The sequence below is a fragment of the Cetorhinus maximus genome, chromosome 17 (genome assembly GCF_964194155.1).
Source record: "Cetorhinus maximus chromosome 17, sCetMax3.hap1.1, whole genome shotgun sequence".
In the NCBI taxonomy this organism is placed as follows: Eukaryota; Metazoa; Chordata; class Chondrichthyes; order Lamniformes; family Cetorhinidae; genus Cetorhinus; species Cetorhinus maximus.
The window spans coordinates 82,062,833-82,083,497 of NC_135895.1; the positions used below are offsets into that span (position 1 = coordinate 82,062,833).

At 41.7% G+C, this 20,665-nt stretch overlaps 1 protein-coding gene across 12 annotated transcripts in view; it reads right to left on the reverse strand.

Moving 5' to 3' along the window:
- The window catches only part of ralgps2 (Ral GEF with PH domain and SH3 binding motif 2), a 674,317-nt gene that overhangs the window by 146,702 nt on the left and 506,950 nt on the right, over positions 1-20,665 (reverse strand). For 9 of the 12 annotated variants that reach the window (XR_013579343.1, XM_078561532.1, XM_078561525.1 and 6 more), the window contains 2 exons: positions 15,099-15,176; positions 13,000-13,105 (listed from right to left, as the gene is read on the reverse strand). Coding sequence is in view for 11 of the 12 variants with exons in the window: in XM_078561532.1 (XP_078417658.1) it covers positions 13,000-13,105; positions 15,099-15,176 (184 nt within the window). In the remaining variant the exon portion in view is untranslated. The remainder of the gene's footprint in view (positions 1-12,999; positions 13,106-15,098; positions 15,177-20,665) is intronic. The other 3 variants (XM_078561535.1, XM_078561531.1, XM_078561533.1) reach the window with 1 other exon arrangement.

Genomic DNA, 20,665 nt, shown 5'->3' on the forward strand with positions numbered 1-20,665 from the left:
CTGACAGTTTATATTTGCAAGGGCTCAAACTTTTCATATCATCAACCGATTTGGTACAATTTCATTAATCTTCTCCTGTTAAGAAAGACTTGAGCTACTAAACAGCCATCTCATCATTCCCGAGAGAGGATGCAGACTGAATTCCTGCAGTCACACAACTTTATTTTCTGATGTTTAAAATCAGTTGCCAAATGGTTTCAACTTGGACTACAAGGAGCAGCTTTGTTGTTAATGATTATAATCAAGTATCTGGACTGTTTTCATTTCCTCACTATTGGCAGAATCTGGAGATCTTGATTACACTCAGTGTTGGACACTGCGCTGGAATAAAAAAGAATCACTAAATTGGAATTGTTAGACAAAACTGCATCACAAAAGATGTTTAGAAAAAGATTAACTAGACAGAGCAGTCTGAGAATTTAGATCACTGACCAAAGAAATAAGATTCTGCCGACCACTTTACTAATTACAATTGGCAGCAGGCTCTGAGGAAGGCCATATGGTTGGTTGTTCTGAGATGTAGAAAATTTCACACCATGCCCTTTAAGGATCAATGGCACATGTACAATTCAAAGGACTATGACATGCACAGAAATGGTTTGGGGGCACTTGATACAAACAGCAAGTGGCAGAAGTAGGAAAACATTCCATTCCCCAGCAGTGATCAACAACCTCACTTTGGTCAGTACAATATATATAACTTCTTACAGTTCTGTGCAAGTGGAAGCCTTATTGATCATTAGCTTCTCAAACTTATAAATAAAAAGGTGACATTATTTAATTTCTCCTGGATCCCCATTCTCCTCAGACCATTACTTGTTTATGGGTGGGGAAGCCTGATTTTCAGCTGATGCACAAAATTATCTTGAACAGTATTCAACCTCCATCTTTTCCAAGATGGAACAAAAAAAGGCTAGAGTGGGGAGGGGGACTCCTGACAGAAAGATAGTCAAGATTGACAAACAACTTGCATTTCATTCTGCAGTGCTCCAAGATGCTACTCGAAAATCTGAAGATTAAAGTTGAAAAATCTGAAGGCTGTCAAAAGAATGTCCATTTGTGAATAAGTACTTAAAAACCCAGTAACATTGGAGAATAAAGGGTTTGCTAGTCAATCAATAGTGAAAATTAAATTTGAGTTAAAAGTATTTCATCGTGCAATATGCTTTTCAGATCAACTACACAACACAAAGTTGCATATGAAGTCTGAGTGCATGTAGCAAGGTTCCTCCTGGTTTATGTGCCATTTTTGGGGATTTGCTCTGTCTGAACAACAGGTAAAATACACTGAAGTGTAGTAAAACCTTGACTAATTACTGTTATGCAGATGTTCTCAAGTGGATAAAAGAACTTGATGTATAATTAGTATTCCCAAGTTTTATATTTGAGAACAAACTGAACAAACACAAAATATCCCAATCGGCTGAGTGAATGAACAGGTGACATTGAGCCTTTAATAAAAGGGGATAATCCAATATCTACAGTGAGGTGAGTGGAGGAGGGGGACAGTGGTTAACATGAGAAAGGACTGAACAAATTCAGTTTCTGCAGTTAATCACGATCACCACCTTGTCAATTATCTTTAAATGTTTTCTCACGAGTTGCGAGACCAGTTGGGATTCTGAGTTTTAGTCCAGGAGGTCTGTGGCAAAATAGGGCTAAGTTTTGGGTCTGGAGACTAGAAGGAGTTGTAGCTAGCAGCACTAGGTAATGCACCATTTTTATTCATGTTCCTCACCTGTGTGGTTAAAAGTACTTTGGTATATACTTCAACAGCTGAAATGGTTTCTCCCATTAAATGGTTGCCACCAATCTTTTGCTATCTGTTATGAAGTAGAGTAATGCAGCAAAGATGCTGATTGTTTGAATTCAAATATCAGGAGATCTATAAGGGCAGGAAATACTAGATAGTTCTGAGGCTAATCCAAGCTCTCATCTCATCATTTCCCCCTTCCAGTTGCAATCATGAGACAAGAAGAAATTTGCCTGCTATTTTAATTCTCTGTCCATTCTGACTACAGCCTCCTACACTGCCCCAATGAAGCGCAAGAAACAGAACCTCATCTTTCGATCAGACTCTTCACAGCCTTCCGGACTCAACATTGAGTTCAACAATTTCATCCCCTTTTTCTTGGACAGCAGCTGTTGGTAATTATTCTGCCATTATCAATTATGCCTCCTCTAGAACCCTCATGTTGTTTCTTGTCCCATCACCAATCCTCGTCTTTTAATCTCCCCTGCTTTCCACACTCTCACAGACCTATCACCCTTTCCCCCCCACCCCACCCCCTGATCCATGCCCGTGTACTTGCATAAAACCTGCTACATTTCTAACTTTTTTCAGTTCTGATGAAAGGTCATTGACCTGAAGCATTAAGGTTGTTTTCCTTTCCACAGATGGTGCCTGATTTGCTGAGCAATCTCTGTTTAATTTCAGATTTTCAGCATTTGCAGTATTTTGCTTTTCTAATGTAACAGGTTTCCTGGTAGATAAGGAACTTGGCCAAATTTATTAAGGATGAATAAATGATTATACCATGTGACACTGCTCAAAAACTAAAAATTGTTTAGTACCCAGGACTCAAGTACCTACTTGCAATTTCCTTTGTTAACCATAATCTTTTTGGCGAAAGGCCTGGCCCCCTGCAACCCCCTCCTACCCACCCACCAGCAGGCAGTTGATTACTGGAGAATTGGAGCTGCCATGTGCCCTGACCTGCTAGATCAACCAGTCAGTCTGATCTCCAACATGGCCCACATAGATTTCTTCGGTAAACCAATTTCCTCATTGATACTCACAGTATGCATTAGAAAACTCCCATCCTGCACTTCATCCTCAATTCCTTTTTACACAAAATTTGCCTTTTTATTTTCTTCTGTCCTCCAGGGCAGTGGCCATCTAGACATGTATTTGCACCAAGAGATTCAGATTTTGAACATTATAAAACAAATTCCATGTCCAGGAAATAACAGATATTACAAACATTAAGCAAGGAAAAGAATGCTTTTCATACAAAGTACTCTCCTTTCTCTTTAAGTAAAATTTGTTCCTTTTTTAAAAAAGTTACACGTTCCAGGAAAAACTGAAAACTTATTTCCCTTGGCAAAGGCTGCCAATCAATCCAGGAAGCTGCTGATGTCAACTTCAACACCTATTACTGAGCAACTCCACAGAGGTCAACACTACTCAGTATTCTTTCCACTTTCCATTGTTAATTTGGAAGTTCCCTTGAAGTCTCTTGAAAAACCTCTCAAAATAAATGTTACATAATAACTGCAAGCTTGACTCAATATTCAACACTTGGATTGACAAAAATCATGAGACAGATCATCCTAGCTCAACCATTCAGAAAGGCTAAACTAGTCCCATACCATACATTCACATTGCTTCTCAAATGATTACATAGGGATAGGGTGAGTTCCATATATATGCTGAAGACACTCCGCCCCCTACCTCTCTACCACTCCTCTCAGCTCCAGCCAACTGCCTATCAAGTTGTGGATAAATCAAAATTTCCTCCCATTGCACAAAGGTATTTGGCACCTGCTATAAGCTTTCCCTGTAAATTCCTCCATCATGCCTTCTTGATTCTCATTCAGGATAAACCAGACTGTGCAAAATCTTATGTGCCCTATTTAACAGAGAGCTAAATTTCAAATCCCATTTCTGATCTGACAGCAAGATTACTTATTGCCATCGCAATAGCACCTGAATCAGCCCACTGCCACCAAAATCAATTGTTCCACGTTGTGTGCATGATGGCTATTGCCCTAAAGCCTCTATTTAATGATGACATCAGGTTCATTATCATGACATCAGAGGTCTCATGATTATGGCAAGCAACAGTGTACAAAGGTATTTATCCAAACATTTTCCTTTTCATCAAAAAATTGCATGCATTATTGTTAACAACTTGCTCCACACACATAGTCCATAAAGAAAATTTTCAAGTGTGAACCAAAACTGTTTGTTCTTTCTAGTCTGTTCCAACTTTGTCTAAACCTACAAACGCATTTCACACATAACCTTTAAAGGGTTCATGTCATCTTATGGTGCACATATAAGTCGTTGTTCATCTGGTTCCGGAGGTGACATTGCTTCTCTGGGGAATGTTGTTGCCATGGGGAGTGTTCCTGCTGTGGTAGTTGTTGCTGCTGATCCATTGCACTTGTTGGAAAATGGTTAACCTTTGGGACAGATGGTTGTTCAGTTCCTTGCTCAGTTGGCAAATAGGATTGTAGCCAGGAACTGGGCAGCAGAACAGGTCTGAACAATCCTGGTGAGTGACTGTGTTGAGGAGCCGAGGGAATGAATGGGATAGGGATCTGGAACATCAGCAGTGAATATTCTCTGTAAATAGCTTGTTTCTTGGAGTTACACTTTCCCTTGAGGGTTAATACCACTTGGATACCAATGGAATAAACAAACCTTGTTTTATAATCTTTGTGCAGTCCATGTACTTAAATTGCACGTTACACCTTGACATAGTTGGCAGGATTCCACAGTATAGGCATTAGGTCATGGCGAACGAAACGGAAAGATGCCTGGCCAAAATTGTAGATGGTGAAAGAACTGGAACTGGTCCTATCAGCAAAGAAAACTGAAGTAGCTGCAGCTCTAGCAGAGGCGCCGCCTTCAAGGATGAAGCTGAGAGTTGAAGCAGTGACCTGAGAGTGGTTTCCTGTGTACCCTCCTTTAATGTATCGGGAAGGATGGAATATCTCGTCACAGATATTCTACCTGCCAAAGGATAGAAAGCTGGACAGATGTGGGTGAAAATCGGAGATGTCCAACGACCTGGTGGCCGAGGATTGCACTGAGGATGTACAGATGGCCATTGCATCCAGGGGCCTCAATGAGAGGGAGCAGGCAGCATTTGAGATGGAACATCTATGTGGGAAAGATCACTGGGAAATACTCGGGAGAGGTGCAAACATTCAAAGAAATTCATAGTGGATCTTTGAGGTCCTGGTATGGGTTTTTAAGGACAGCAGTGACTTTTAAAACTGCTGCTACAGCTACAAAGAGTGCAAGCAAGCTGAGGGACAGGACCTGGTCTTCGTATCCCTGCAGCTGATGAAGTTGTTCAACTGCATTGTCTTCCTGGGTCCCTCCTTTGGATCGACCAGGGACATGCAACTGAAAAACCACCTAGCTGAAGCAATAAGGGATGAAGATATCCGGAGGGAGTTGAGGAGACTCAACAGTGACAAACCCTGACTGCCCTTCTTTGACGCACAAGATAACATCATCCGAATCATGGGGAAGACTGGACTCCTAAGATCAGGAAAGAGGCCACATCAGGGAGGTGACCTCAGGCTGAAGAGGCAGGCGGAACAGCTGCACAACAAGCACAAATCCAATCCTTGCTGTCCTATCTCTATAGTAAGCCTCGTAAGCTAGCACATCCAAGGGATGCTCCAAAGAGGTGCTAGAATTGTAACAGGGTTGGACACTTCCAACTTCTCAACAACCATACACCATAGACGTTGGGCGTGGCAACCCCAGCCAGCACAACTCCATTTCTTGTCTCTCACTATAGAAGATACAGGTCCGGCAAAGGGAATGGAAATGTTGAAGCCCTCAGCCAGAAGACTGAACATGGAAGGCAACCCGCTTTTGCCAGTTTGGAGATGATTACAGCTGATGCCAAGCCTCAAGCAAATGGCAGCATTCACACCCCAATCCTCTGCAGAATCCGGGCAGGGAGTCATCAAAGTATCACTGATGTGCTTATGATGGAGATCCAAACCTAGTCCAGAGGGGTAGCGCCATGTACAGTTTCACCTTTGCCAACCATCTCAAAAGAGGGCCTCAGCCAGCTTCAACTGGTCGATGAAGACATTGATAGATTTTACTTCTACTGGAAGACTAAGCGTACACTGACCTGTACACATATGTTGAATCTATGAGCTTGGGATCCTTTGCAACTTCACCCTGAGGTACTTTAATACAATTCATGAAGTACTTATGTTGTCCTTCATTTCTTTGTATATACTTTATATCTGTCCATATCAAATTTCATCTACTATTGTTCAACTCGCTTACATATTGGCCAAGATTTTCTGCTTGTATTTACTTCACCCTGTGATTTTTCCATCTATTAATTTCAACGATAGAAAATTGCAGGTTTAGGAATATAGAAGTAGAAAATCCTGCCCATTTTACTTTAGACATTTCTTAGCACCCAAGCTACCTCTGCACATTATCAAGGGTCCTTCCTAGTTTGGCATACTCTATGAATATAACCACTTTATACTGAGCTTTGCAATCCAATTATTCTAGATAAAAACAGAGGTTCCATCAATTCCCAGGTACCAGGCTCAAAAGACTACCCTCCCATTCCGAATTAATACTCTAAGAAATGCCCTCTCTTTCCAACTCAACATTAAATTTCCTCACTTCCAATATGACAAATATGCAACATTGGTCATTTCCAAAAACAATCTGAATGACTGACTTCTATGGGAGCTGACTCACAACTGCCCAGTGTCTACTTCCAGAGCATGTAACAAAATGTGCGTCTTTCACATGTGAACTTTTTCAAACTATTGAAAGGTGCAGCAAGCAAACACTTGGTGTGACAAGCACAGGTAAGAAATCGTAAGCTGCTTTCTGTCACAGGTAGCAGCCATACAGAGTATAATTATGATCAGATCAACTTACTTTGCGTAACACAAAATAATGAAGACACCATCATTCCTACATCAGTGGGTCATTTTATTACACTTAAACAAGATATCACAGTATCTTAACAGTGCAGAAGGCCATCATTCGGCCTATTGAGTCTGCACTGGCTCTCTGAAAGACCATTCCACCCAGTCCCACTCCCCTGCTTTATCCCCGTAACCTTGCACATTCACTCTTTTCAGGTAGCAATCCAATTCCCATTTGAATACCTCGGTCGAACCTGCCTCCACCACCCTTTCAGGAAGTTTGTTCCAGGCTCCAACCAACCTCAGTGAACAAAATTTTACTCACATCAATCACACTTATTCCTTTTGCCAATTATTTTGAATCTGTGTCCTCTAATTCTTGATGTTCTCGAGTGGGAACAGTTTCTCATTATTTACCCTGTCCATATCCCTTGGGATCTTGAATTCCTCTATCAAGTCTCCTCTCAGCCTTCTTTTTTCCAAGGGAAAGAGTCTCAATCTCTCCAATCTATCTTCATAGCTACAGTTCTCTATCCCTGGAATCATTCTTGTGAATCTCCTCTGTACTCTCTCCAATGCCTTCACATCCTTCCTCAAGTATGGTGCCCAGAAATAGATGCAGTGCTCCAGATGTGGCCTAACTAGTGTTTTAGACAAGTTCAACATGACCTCCTTACTCTTGTACTCAATGCCCCTATTAATAAAGCCTAAGATACCATATACTTTATTAACTGCTCTCTCAACAAGCCCTGCCATCTTCAATGACCTAAGTATGTATAAACCGAGGTCCCTTTGTTCCTGTACCTCCTTCAGAGGCTCTCCCTTTATTTTGTACTGTCTCACCATATTTTTCCTGCCAAAATGAATCACCTCACACTTCTCTGCATTAAACTTCATCTGTCACTTGTCTGCCCAATCTACCAACATGTCTATGTCCTTTTGAAGTTCAAGACTATCCCCATCACAGTTGACAACATTTCCAATCTTCGTATCATCTGCAAATTTTGAAATCATGCCCTGTACACCACAGTCTAGGTCATTAATATCTCTCAGGAAGACCAAGGGTCTCAATACTGACCCCTGGGGAACTTCACTATAGACCTTTCTCCAAAGTGAAAAACAACCATTTTTCACTACTCTCTATTTCCTATCACTTAGCCAATTTCCTATCCAAGTGCCTATTTTCCCTTTTATTCCATGCTTGTTGTGTGGCACGGTATCTAATTCCTTTTGAAAATCCATATATACATCAACAGTGTATCCCTTATCAACCTTCTCTCTTATCTCCTCAAAAAATAAATTCCAGCAAGTTAGTTAAACATGATTTTCCCTTAATGAATCCATGCTGGCTTTCCTTAATAATCCTGCATGTGTCTAACTGTACTACAGTTTCCAGAGGTTTCCCGACCACTGAGGTCAAACTGACTGCTCTATAGTTGCCAGCTTTATGCTTGCACCCCTTTTTGAACAAGAGTGTGCCATTTGCAATTCTCCAGTCCTGTGTCTAAGGAAGACTGAAAGATTCTCACTAGAGCCTCTGCAATTTCCACTCTCACTTCCCTCAGTACCCTTGGGTGTATCTTATCTTGTCCTGGTACCTTATCTATGTTAAGTAAAGAAAGCCTTTCTAAATTCTCCTCCTTCTCAACTGTATGTTCTTCTAGTGTACTAGTTATCTCCTCTCTCACCTTGGCCTGAATAGCATCCTCTTCCTATGTAAAGACAAATACAAAGTATTCGTTCGACACCCTGCGCTACTCCTCCAGACTCCACATGCAAGTCCCCTTTTTTGTCCCTAATCAGCCCTACTCTTTCTTTTACCACCCTTTTATTTAGATGTTTATAGACATTATAGACATAGAGCAGGATTACCCTGCTCGCTGCCAGCCTCTTTTCATGCTCTCCCTTTGCTTTTCTAGTTAGTTTCTTCATTTGTTGCGCCCCTTGCCATGCTGTTCCAGTACAGTTACAACACTGGCATCTACCCAGCTATGTGGAAAATTGCCCAGGTATGTCCTATATGCAAAAAGGACAAATACAACCTGGCCAATTACTGCCCCATCAGTCTACTCTTGATCATCAGTGAAGTAATGGTAGGCGTCATCAACAATGCTATCAAACGGCACTTGCTCAACAATAACCTGCTCACTGATGCCCAGTTTGGGTTCTGCTCCTGACCTCATTACAGCCTTAGTTCAAACATGGACAAAAGAGCTGAACTCCAGGGGCAGAATTTTGCACTTGATGGGCGGGCGGGCCTGACTGGCTCTGCCATTTTGAGTGGGTGGGCCAATTAAGGCCTGCCCAGCGGGCTGCCTGATGGGAAGTGCTATGCGCTCCCTGTGCAGGGTGGGGAGGGATTCCCCTACTGTCAAAGTGCGCTCTTTAGCGAAAGAGCGCACACCTCCCTGAGACTAAGTGCTGTCTCAGGGAGATCGATGAAAGCTTTATAAACATCAAAAATAGAAAAATAGAAAAAAATGATTAACAAGTCCCCTTCATGTGACAATGTCACATAATATGGGACATGTTAATAAATATGGCTAAAACTTTATTAAACTTTTTAAAAACAAATATGAAACCTCATCCCGCCAGTGGATGAAGTTTCATGTTTTTTCAGAAGGCCGCTGGGGCTCCTGGCCTGCCCGCCAACGTTAAGGTTGGACGGGCAGGGCCTTTAATTGGATTAACTACCCTGTCAATGGCCAATTGAGGCCATTGACAGGTCGGCGGGCGGACAGCTGATTTCGCTGTCTCCCCCCCCCCGCCTTCCTGAATATTTAAATGGGGTACCCATAACATTCAAGAAGCTTGATACTGTCCAGGACAAAGCAGCCCACTTGATTGGCGCCATATCCACAAACATTCACTCCCTCCACCACTGACACACAGTAGCAGCAGTGTGTACCACTGCAGGAATTCACCAAGGCTCCTTAGACAACACCTTTCAAACCACAACCACTTCCATCCAGAAGGACAAGGGCAGCAGGTAGATGGGAACACCACCACCTGGAAGTTCCCCTCCAAGTCATTCACCATCCTGACTTGGAAATATATCGGCATTCCTTCACTGTCGCTGGGTCAAAATCCTGGAACTCCCTCCCTAACAGCACTGTGGGTGTACCTACACAACATGGACCGCAGCAGTTCAAGAAGGCAGCTCACCACCACCTTTTCAAGGGCAACTAGGGATCGGCAATAAGTGCTGGCTCAGCCAACGAAGCTCACATCCCATAAATGAAAAAAAAACTTCCCCTCTGGTCCTTCTATATTCAGCCTGATTCTCCACTGTATTTTCTACCTGACTTCTGTTGTATGCGCAATTCTCCTTTTTCATCTTTACCTCTTTCTCTCTCATATGTGCAGAGCACCCTGTATGACTTGTCCTCCCTTTCTCCTTCAAGGGAATATACATTGACATTGCCTGCAATACTTGTTCTTTGAAGAGACCCACTGTTCAGCCACTATTTTTTCTGCCAACATTTGATTCCAACTCACTCGACTCAGATGCATTCTCATCCCATTGAAGCTGGCTTTCCCCCAATTAATTTTCCCTGCTCTGGATTGTTCCCAGTCCTTTTCCATGATTAACCTAAACTTTATGATACAATGGTCACTGTACCCTAGAGGCCCTCCCACTAATTTTTGATCCACTTGGGCCAACTCATTTCCCAGAACCAGGTCCAAAAGTGCATGTCCTCTTGTTGGACTTGTCATGAAAATATAATAACTTTCATAATATTATTGTGATTTATTGTAAAAATGGGGCTTGCAGTGTTTGTGTATGTGGGATTTAATTGAATTGGAGACAGCTGGTCTGGAGGCTTTGAGTTATCAAAAAGAAGCTAGGTTTGAAATGCTAAATACGTAAACATGGCTGAAGTTTCAGAATGTGAGATGTAAGGAAAATTTGCATTTTTAGCTAAATTAGGTTAATTTGAATTTCAAAGAGATGGTAAGATGTTACACCTAGCCAGAAGAAGCTAAGTCAAACAGTGTGTTTATTTTTCCCAAAGGCTACTGATAATATGAGCACTACGAAAGATTTATATTATGATAAAGGTAAAGTTCCAAGGACATATTGGAAAAATGGAATTTGCATTAAAAGGGGAAAGCATATTTAAAGGAGAGAAGGCTATGTGTAAGAGGGGAAGGAATTCCAAGATCTAACACAAGTGTGAAGAGCCTCCAGCATCTGTGCATCAAGTTGCTGTCTACAGGAACTGGAGTTGAGAAACCTCACTTTGGATTCGACTGTCCAGGGTACTGTGTTGCTTTGCCTGGGTCTGTTTAAATCTATTTGTTTTTCCTGTTGCCTTAATTTGGGAGCCAAATTAATTAGGGGTTTTAAGAGTTATTATCGTAGTAATTTGTAGACCTATGTGTGTGCTTGACATCTTTTCTTTTGTTAATAAATGTTTAATTTAGTTTTCTAAAAACCTCTGAAGTCATGGTAATCTTATTACTTCTGAGTTAAGGGCACACATCTTGAAATAAAATACAAATTGCAAAACAATTGTGGCCACGTGATCAAGTTTCCCTCGTGGATTTGATCCCCATGGCACACATCATCTGCCACATCATAATAGACTGGAAACATACTACTGCAGAAAATTATCTTGAACGCATTCTAGGAGCTCTCACCCCTCTTGTCCCTTTGTACTAGTCCTATCCCTATATTTGGATAATTGAAGTCCCCCATTATGATTACTCTATAATTCTTGCACCTTTCCATAATTTCTTTGCAAATTTGTTTCTCCACATGCCATCTACTAGTTAGTGGTCTATATATACTCTACACCAATCAATATTACTGTACCTTTTTCATTCCTCGCCTCTAGGTCCTTGATCCCTCTGGAACATCCTCTCTTTCCAGTACTGTAATGCCATCTTTATTCAATATTGCCACTCCCCCTCCATTTTCTTCCTTTCCTGTCTCTCCTAAATACCTTGTACCCAGGAATATTTAACACCCAGTCCTGCCCTTCTTTGAGCCAGGTCTCTGTTATAGCAATAATATAATAATTCCATTTGTAAGCCTGTAGTTCACCAATCTTATTAACCACACTTGTGCATTCACATACACGCACATTAGCCCTGATTTAGGCTTTTTTACTTTCCTCCTTATTCTGGCCCCATTTAATGATTTAGTATTGCCTACTCTAATTCTATCAAATTCCCAAAGTATTCTATATACCTTGATGCTACTCTCTGATATATCCTTGTTACTAGTTGATACTTCACTACTTCCCACTGCCAGTTTTTCTCCTCTGCACTCTGAATTTCCCCTCAGGTTCCCATCCCCCAGCCAATCTAGTTTAAAATCTCCCCAACAGCACTAGCAAACCTCCCCACAAGGACATTCATCCCAGCCCTGTTAAGGTGCAACCTATCCTTCTTGTACAGGTCCCACCTGCCCAGAGCCATTCCCAATGCCTCAGAAATCTAAAGCCACTCTTCCACTGCATTTCTCCAGCCACATATTGATCTGCTCAATCTTCCTATTCTTATGCTCACTAGCACGTGGCACTGGGAGTAATCCTGAGATTACTGCTCTTGAGGTCCTGTTTTTTAATTCCTTTCCTAACTCTCTAAAATCTGCTTTCAGGACCTCATCCCTTTTCCTACCTATGTCATTGATCCCAATGTGGACCATGACCTCTGACTTCTATCTGTTCTCAAGCATTTTACTCAAACTCTTTTAGCTGGCTTTTCTATAGAACTCAGGCAAAAGCTTTTCAAAATGTAAGTACTGTAGGTTTTTCAGAGTCTATTTGTCTCAAAATAATAAAAGATGTTGAACCTCCCTCTTCAGATTTAGTGTTGGCTGCTATGAACTAACTATTTTCATACAGCTATTTCCATTATTTTACCTGATACAGAAATTAAAGTGATGGCTCTGTTGTGTTATGCTGTTTGAAAATATTAGCTTGATAAACATAAAAAGGCCATAACAAATACAAATTCAACATATAAGTCACAACATCATTCATAACCACGTCTGCAATCAGCCTCTTCCAACCAGATATACTAATAGTGACTTTCTTTACTGCCTGAATTTCCATGTCTTGAAGAAATTCATCTATGTCTTACATATATTCTACGGCTGATCATACACTAACTATGGCTTTACTTTGGGGATAAATGCAATTGGAGATGGAATTTCTAGTCAATGATGTATTTACACCTCCAGCTTTAACAATTTCTAAGTGGAGGAAAAAATAGAGAATAAGTCAGATATTATGCAGCTCCTGTAATAGATCATGTATTTTGCTATTCAAATCAGGCATCAGTGTTACTCTTTTGCCACCACCAAACAACGTTATTGAAATCATTCCCTACCGTAGGCTTTTTGCCTTCTTTCAGTAGTGTCTTTCTTCTCAAAACTCCTTGAATTGTAACAGTGCCTGGGAAGAGATTCACTGCTAGCTCCTCGGATTCCACAGAACTAAAAATAAAGACAAAGACAAGGTGATAAACAGTGGCGCAATGCAGCAAACCCTGATGATTTCAAGATATTCAACATAAGTTTCAACTTAGAAGGTGTCGTGTTTGCATACCTTAATTAAAGTATGTAAAAAAGAAAGTTTCAATTTACTATGCTGCTTTTACACTGTTCACAACACAAGACAGTTAACCAAAAGGATTTGTGATTGAATTCAAGTGTTGACATTTCACATCATCTGCCCCACTAAATGAGAGGAGACATTGTAGTTTGTTTGTTAAAGATTACCTAACAATTTGAAAGTCAGTTTCCAGCCTTCACTTTACGCTGTATGTTTTAACAAGATTTTGGACAGCACTGAGGCTTAAAACACTTTCCTCTGAAAGTAAGTCTAACGGAGCTGACCATGAGTTAGATCACTACTAATCGGGAGTCTATTAATCCTCCAATGAATCAAAAACTGTGATAATTATTGTTATATGTGATACAGATATTTTTAAATTTGCCTTGACTCTTTCCTGGAAACATTTTACTTCAATAAAGGTGAACCATGGCCTTTGTCAGAACACAATTATTTGACTGCTTGGTTGTTCAGAAGTTAGAAGAAATTCTTTATTAATGAAGTTGAATTGCTTCCAGAACAAGTCGCTTTGTTTCCCTTTCCAATTCTGCCCCGTCCTCTCTTGAAGGCACAGGTTCTGCGGAGGACTTATGGGGAGGCGATGGTGTCCTGGCATTGTCGCTGGGCTAGTAATCCAGAGACCCAGGGTAATGCGCTGGGGTCTCGAATTCAAATCTTGCTATGGCAGATGGTGGAATTTGAATTCAATAAAAATCTGGAATTAAAAGTCTAATGATGACTGCCGATTGTTGTAAAAACCAACACCATCACTAATGTCTTTTAGAGAAGGAAATCTGCAGTCCTTACCTGGTCTGGCCTACATGTGACTCCAGACCCACAGTGATGTGGTTGACTCTTAAATGCCTTCTGAACAAGGGCAATTAGGGAATAAATGCTGGCCAGCAATGCCCACATCCCATGAATAAAAAACTCTGGCTGGGATACCGTTTTGTGGGCACTGGAGCCCTTAGGTAGCTTGCCCAAATGACCCAAGATGATGGGTGTCACCATGTTATTCGACTATAATCCTGTCACCTGAATCCACATGCATGCTTTCCCCATTTGGGATCACGGGTCAGGGGAAGGAACCCTAGCTTGGCATATAGAAGCCATCTGCAATCGAGGAACAGAGACTGGGATCTTCTTGGTCTGTATGACTCAATTGCAATCAACTGCCATGGATTGGACAGGAAAATCTGGAGAGCAGCCAATATTTCCCGTCACGCCCATGATGGGAAAACACAACCATTTCTTTTAATGAATGAAGTACTGAGGGAATTGAGAAATTAATCATCAACTTTCAGTGAATCAACTTCTGTTCTTTATCCAGTGACCTCTGCTAGAAAATGTGTGGGTGTAATTGGGATAACAAGGAGGTTATCTCTGATGTCTCTTTGCAATCAACTAAAAGGCTTTATTAATAAAGTGCCAATGTAAAATCTGACTCAAGCAGGACATTGACATGGAAATGCTTTATACATTTCATATTATCATAGTTTATATTTCATATTACGATGTTTCATTATCATAGAATGTACAAAAACAGTTTCCCTGCATTACATGCCTGTAAATTATAATACGGCGGAATCAAATGCTTGTACTCTAACAAGTAACATGCCATTCTTTTCGCCACAAGAAACAAATCAGAATGTGAGACACATCAAATACACTCAAAACCTTGGGATCAGACATAGACTGAATTAAACTATTAAAGTGAAAGAAGGCACTACAAATTTTAAAAACCATCACCACATTAGTAAACTGATTTGAGAGAGAAAGTAAACAATAATCTGGGTTAGTGTTGCCCCCTTCACCTGATTATACACTTTGGACAAAGAGGTGCCATCTGACTCCTTTATAAAAGAGATCATTTACCTGTTGGCCTTCACATGGCCTCGACAGCCATTCCTTCCAAACCGCGGCACTGGACAGAGAGAATAATACAGCCGGCTCCTGCAGAATTTTATTATCCGTTTGAAAAAAATAGCAATATTCAAAATATTCCCTTGGTTTTCATAATCTCTACTCTTAAGTTGCAAGAAACCACTCCAATGTCAAATAAATTAAATATTTGAAGTAATCTATAGATTGTTATGGCAAGGCTCTCCTCTAATTGCCACTCTATAATTCTGGGGGGTGGGGTTGGGGGAAGGGCAGAAAGGCTTCAAGCTTCTGTAAGTGGCACTCTGAATCTACTGACTCGCTCAGTGGACTCCAAGGGCAGAATTTTCCCCTCGTTGGGGGGAAGTTTAAGAGCGGGCACGCGGCGGCGCGCCTCTGATTGGTGCCCCCGATTGGGGGCGCGCTGTCATTTTACATGGGCGGGCCAATTAAGCGCCTTGCGCTCCCTGTGCGGGTTGGGGGGGGATATTCCCTGAGCCGAGAGTGCACTCTTTCGCGCATGCGCACGAAAGAGCGCACTCATCTCCCTGAGGCTAATTGCTGCCTCAGGGAGATCACCCCGGAATTAAAACTTTTAAGACAAACGTATAAAAAATTTCCCTGACATGTCCCCTCATATGACACTGTCACATGAGTTGGGACATGTCCATCACTTTTAAATACGCTTTAATTACATTTTTTAAAACCTACATGAAACCTCATCCTGCCCGTGGATGAGGTTTTATGCTTTTTCTAATGCCTGCCAGGGCTCCTGGCCTGCCCGTCAACTTTAAGGTTGGACGGGCAGGTCCATGAATTACTTTAATGACTCTGTCAATGGCCTTAATTGGCCATTGACAGGTCGGCGGGTGCACAGCTGATTCTGCTGAACCCCTGCCTACCTGAAAATTTAAGTGGGATGGGATGACGTCGGGCGTTCTGCCTGATGTCATCCCATGTCATTTTACACGTCGCTGAGTGGGCCCCGCCCCCCCGCTTGCCGACCAGGAAATCCTGGCCCAATTTTCCCTTAGGATAGCCCTGCAGCATCCATTTGGCATTTTCCAGCAAATGTGATTGGGTACCTTTCAGGGCTTGAATTAGTATTCTACTACTTTATGGTGCAATTGTAGGCACATGCAATCTTCCAAGAATCATTATCACAAAATACTGCTCATTAATATGCTAACATACTGTCACTGAGGCTTCTTACAAGACCACTCTAAAAGCAGTAAACAACAGGAACATCAGTAAAATAATACTGGAAATAACCTGGTTAGCATTGAAAAAACACAATAACATAGTTGTTTTCTGGAGTCACCAGACAAAAATCTTTGATTTTGAAACTAATTCATAACAGGCATACTTGCTTCGATTTTGCGATAAATATCAATTTAAGAGGCATGGTTGGCCTCATGGATGGTTCAGCATTGTCCTTTCACATGGGGTCAAATGCAACCTTGGCACATGGGCTAAAACCCTGTGTGTATAAGCTGTTGGTGACAAAAGTTCTATCTGAATTGAATTTAAAAGGTCACCCTAATTCCGATGGGGAGCAACAAACAAAAATACTGTCAAATTAAAAGCAATGCTTTTCATTACTCATTCAGAGGACATAATCATTCACAGTTGCTGGCAAGACCAGCTTTTGTTGCTGATCCCTAGTTTCCACTGAGAAGGTGATAGTGAGCCACTTTCTTGAATCGCTTTAGTCCATGTGGTAGAAGTATTCCCAAATTGCTGTTAGGGAGGGTGTTCCAGGATTTTGACTGAGCGACTGAGTGAAGGAACAGTGATATAGTTCCAAGTCAGAAAAGTGTGTGGTTGGCAGTGATGGTGTTCCCACACATCTTTGCCCTTGTCCTTCTAGAGGTTGTGGGTCTGGAAGGTGCTGTGAAGGGAGCCTTGGAGAGTTGCTGCAGCCACTGTGCACCTTGTAGATGGTGCACAGTGCAGCCATTGTGTACTACTGTCGGAGGGAATTAATGTTTAAGGTGGCGGATGGAATGCTGAGCAAACTTTTTCGTGAATGGTGTTGAGCTTCTTGAGCGCTGTGTCAGCTGCACTCATCCAGGCAAGTGGAGAGAATTCCATCAGAGACGTGACTTGTCCTTGTAGATGGTGAGCAGAGTTTGGGGAATCAGGAGATGAGATGCTTACTGCAGAATTCCCAACCGCTGACCTGTAGTTACAATATTGGTATGATTGGTCTAGTTCAGTTTCTCATCATGGTAACCCCCAGGATACGGATGATGGGGGATTCAGCAATGATAATACCATTGAATGTCAAGGGGAAGTGATTTGATTGCGATGAAATCCATTTCTCTGTGTCCCCATGTGCGATATAGGTTAGCAGTCCGTGGAGATTGCAACAATTAAAGTACAGGATGTTCCAATGCTGGTTAAATTTATTCCTGCCCAGTAACAAGGGCAGGACCCTCATGGAATGTTGTGATAGATCACCAGTTCAGTTCAAGGGTCAGTGAACAGTAGCTCTGAGGCAGTCAGTTTTAGTGAGTCAGCAGTTTTAATCAGAAGTCAAGTGTTCCAGGCAGGGGACAGTGGGAGGTCCCAAAGAGGGAAGGGGCAGGGAAAAGTTGCAAAAAGGAGAGGGGATAGGGAGAAGTCCCAAAGGAAGAGGGGACGAGGAGAGGACCCAAAGGAAGTGGGGGACAGGGAGAGGACCCAAAGGAAAGAGGGACAGGGAGAGGTCCCAAAGGAAGATGGGACAGGGAGAGGTCACTAGAGTCCCAGGTAGGGGACAGTGACAAGTCCCAGTTAAGGAAGAAAGAGAAGAGCAGAGAAACAGGCTCCAAACAGGAAAAGGGCTGTTGGTAGCAGGCTTCAAATGAAGAGGGCTCAGGGGAAGCCCTAAAGTTGCACAAAGGCAGCAGAAGTTGATGACTTTGTGCTATGTGCCGTTGGGGCGGAGGTACCCCTTTGGAGCAGTAATGTTCTGCTCAGTGTGGCCGAAAAGCTGAAGCTGTGCTTGTGAGTTGGTGCTTGAGTGCAGACTCAGGAATCATGGGGAAATGGAATCTTGGGAGACGAGACTGAAACACTGCGAGGTGGTGATGCTGATGTTGATGCTGTCCGAGTTGGAGCTACGTTTGCATAGAATTCCCAGATTAGAACTTCAAAGGTGAAGACTGGAATCCCTCTTGAGAGAAACAGAGTTTCAGTGGAACTGGCTGATTCAGTGTTGCTGACTTCTGGGTCAGTTGTTGAGAAATCCACCTGGGTCACAACTTTCATTTAGTGTGCAGTGTCGTGTGTTTGACCACAGTTTTCCTGTTAATTCACGTGTACCTCATATTAACCCTTAAATTTGGAGATAAGATAGATATTGTAAATTGCTTTATCTTCCTGACCTTGCACAGTAAAGTTTCTTTTTGTTACTTCAAAACCTGTGGAATCTTGTGGCTTTATTCTACTAATGACTGTCTTTAAACTCAAACTTTGCCTACTTTAAACAAAATGTTATTGGTCCCTAACTGAATCTTACCAAAAACTTGGCCGTCTAGTCTAGGATCATAACATAAATTGAGGGTCTGGTCAAGGATCATAACATGATTCTCTCTTGTTGGACATGGTCACTAGTGTGGCACAAATGTTCCTTGTCACTTATCATTCCAAGCCTGAGTGTTGTCCAGGATTTGCTGCATGCAGGTGCGGACTGTTTCAGTATCTGAAAAGACGCAAATGGTACTGAATGAACACTGGGCAATCATCAGAAAACATACTTACTCCTGACTTTATGATGGAGGAAAGGTCATTCATGAAGCAGCTCAAGATGATTGTGCCTAGGTCACCAAACTGAGGAACTCTTGCAACAACGTCCTGTGGCTGAGATGATTGGATTCAACAACTAAAACTATCTTCCTTTCTGCTGGCTATGATTCCATCTAGTCGAGAGCTTTCCCCCGATTCCCATCAACTTGAATTTTGCTCAGGCTCCTTCATGCCACAGTCAGTCAATTGCTGCTTTGATGTAAAGGGCAGTTAACCTCACCTGGAGTTCTGCTCTTTTATCCATGTTTGGACCAAGGTTGTAACGAGGTCTGGAGCCGAGGCCCTTGGCCGAATCCAACCTGAGTATCAGTAAGCAGGTTACTAGTGAGTAAGTGCCGCTTGATAGCACTGTCAAGGGCATCTACCATCTGTGTGCTGATGATTGTGAGTAGACTGATGGGGCAATAACGGCTGGAATGGTTTTGTCCTGCTTTTTGTGGGCAGGACATATCTGGCAATTTTCCACTCTTTGAAGAAGAGTTATTTTGGATTCGAAACGTTAACTCTGCTTCTCTCTTCACAGATATTGCCAAACCTGCTAAGTATTTCCAGCATTTTCTGTTTTTTGTTTTGGTTCTGGAGTATGCCTTCAGTCTTACAGCTTTTGCTGTATCCAGTGCCTTGAGCTGTCCTTGATATGGCTGAAGATTGGCATCTGGAGATCTCAGAAGGATACCAAATGGATCGTTCACTTGGCACTTCTGGCTGAAGAGGATTGAAAATGCTTCAGCCTTGTCTTTTGCACTGATAAGCTAGGCTCCACAACCATTCGGAATGTGGATATTTGTAGTCTCCTCTCTGGTTAGTTAAATTTCCTTCTCTAAAGGACAAAGGGTTTTTATGACAATCTGGTAGTTTCATGGTCACCATTATGGACATTAGTTTTTTAATTCCTGATTTATTAATTGAATTTAAATTCCACCAGCTGCCATGATGGGGTTTGAACCTGTGTCTTCACAGCTTTAATCTAGGCCTCAGGGTTTTTTGTCCCATGACATTTTTACTCAGTAACAGAATCAAGGGTTATGAGGAAAAGTCAGGAAAGTGGAGTTGAGGATTATCAGATCAGTCATGATCTCATTGAATGGCAGAGCAGACTCGATGGGCCGAATGGCCTACTTCTGCTCCTACGTCTTATGGACATAAGTAGTACACTATTGTTCTCAAAACTGTGGAAAATGATGTGCATTAGTGCTGCAGGAAATGTTATTTTGGCTGTTGGTCAAAGTACAGCCATAGTCTGCAGCTGGCTGTGCAGTGCCTCACTTTGGAGTGCTCAAGAGCGGAAACATTCCCTTGTGCTAATATCCATTCTCTTCGTAAGCACAAATATTCATGAGAAACTCACCACAGTAATACCAATTGTATGTGTTGATAACAAGCAATTAAAATGAAACTGCCATATTATGTGGTCATTAATAAACTGACCTCATGCATTAAGTTCAAATGTTCCATCATTACTATATTTTGATGACTCTTTAGGTTTTTAGATGGATTACTTAGAATTTGATTTATTTCACTCAGTTTTCATTGATTAGCTGCCTCTGAGGTATAGCAATGTTTGAATAGGTGCCATCCTGTATTCATAACACAGTATCAATTATAGTTTTGCATAATTTTGACATGAGACAATGTTACGTGCTAAGACAGATGCATATAAACTAGCCTTTAGGTTTGTTATTGCCATTAGGTTAAATGGTTTACTTTTCAAATTGCTTTAATAAGTTTGGTAACATTTGGTAGATGTGGGTTTATTATTTTATAAAAAT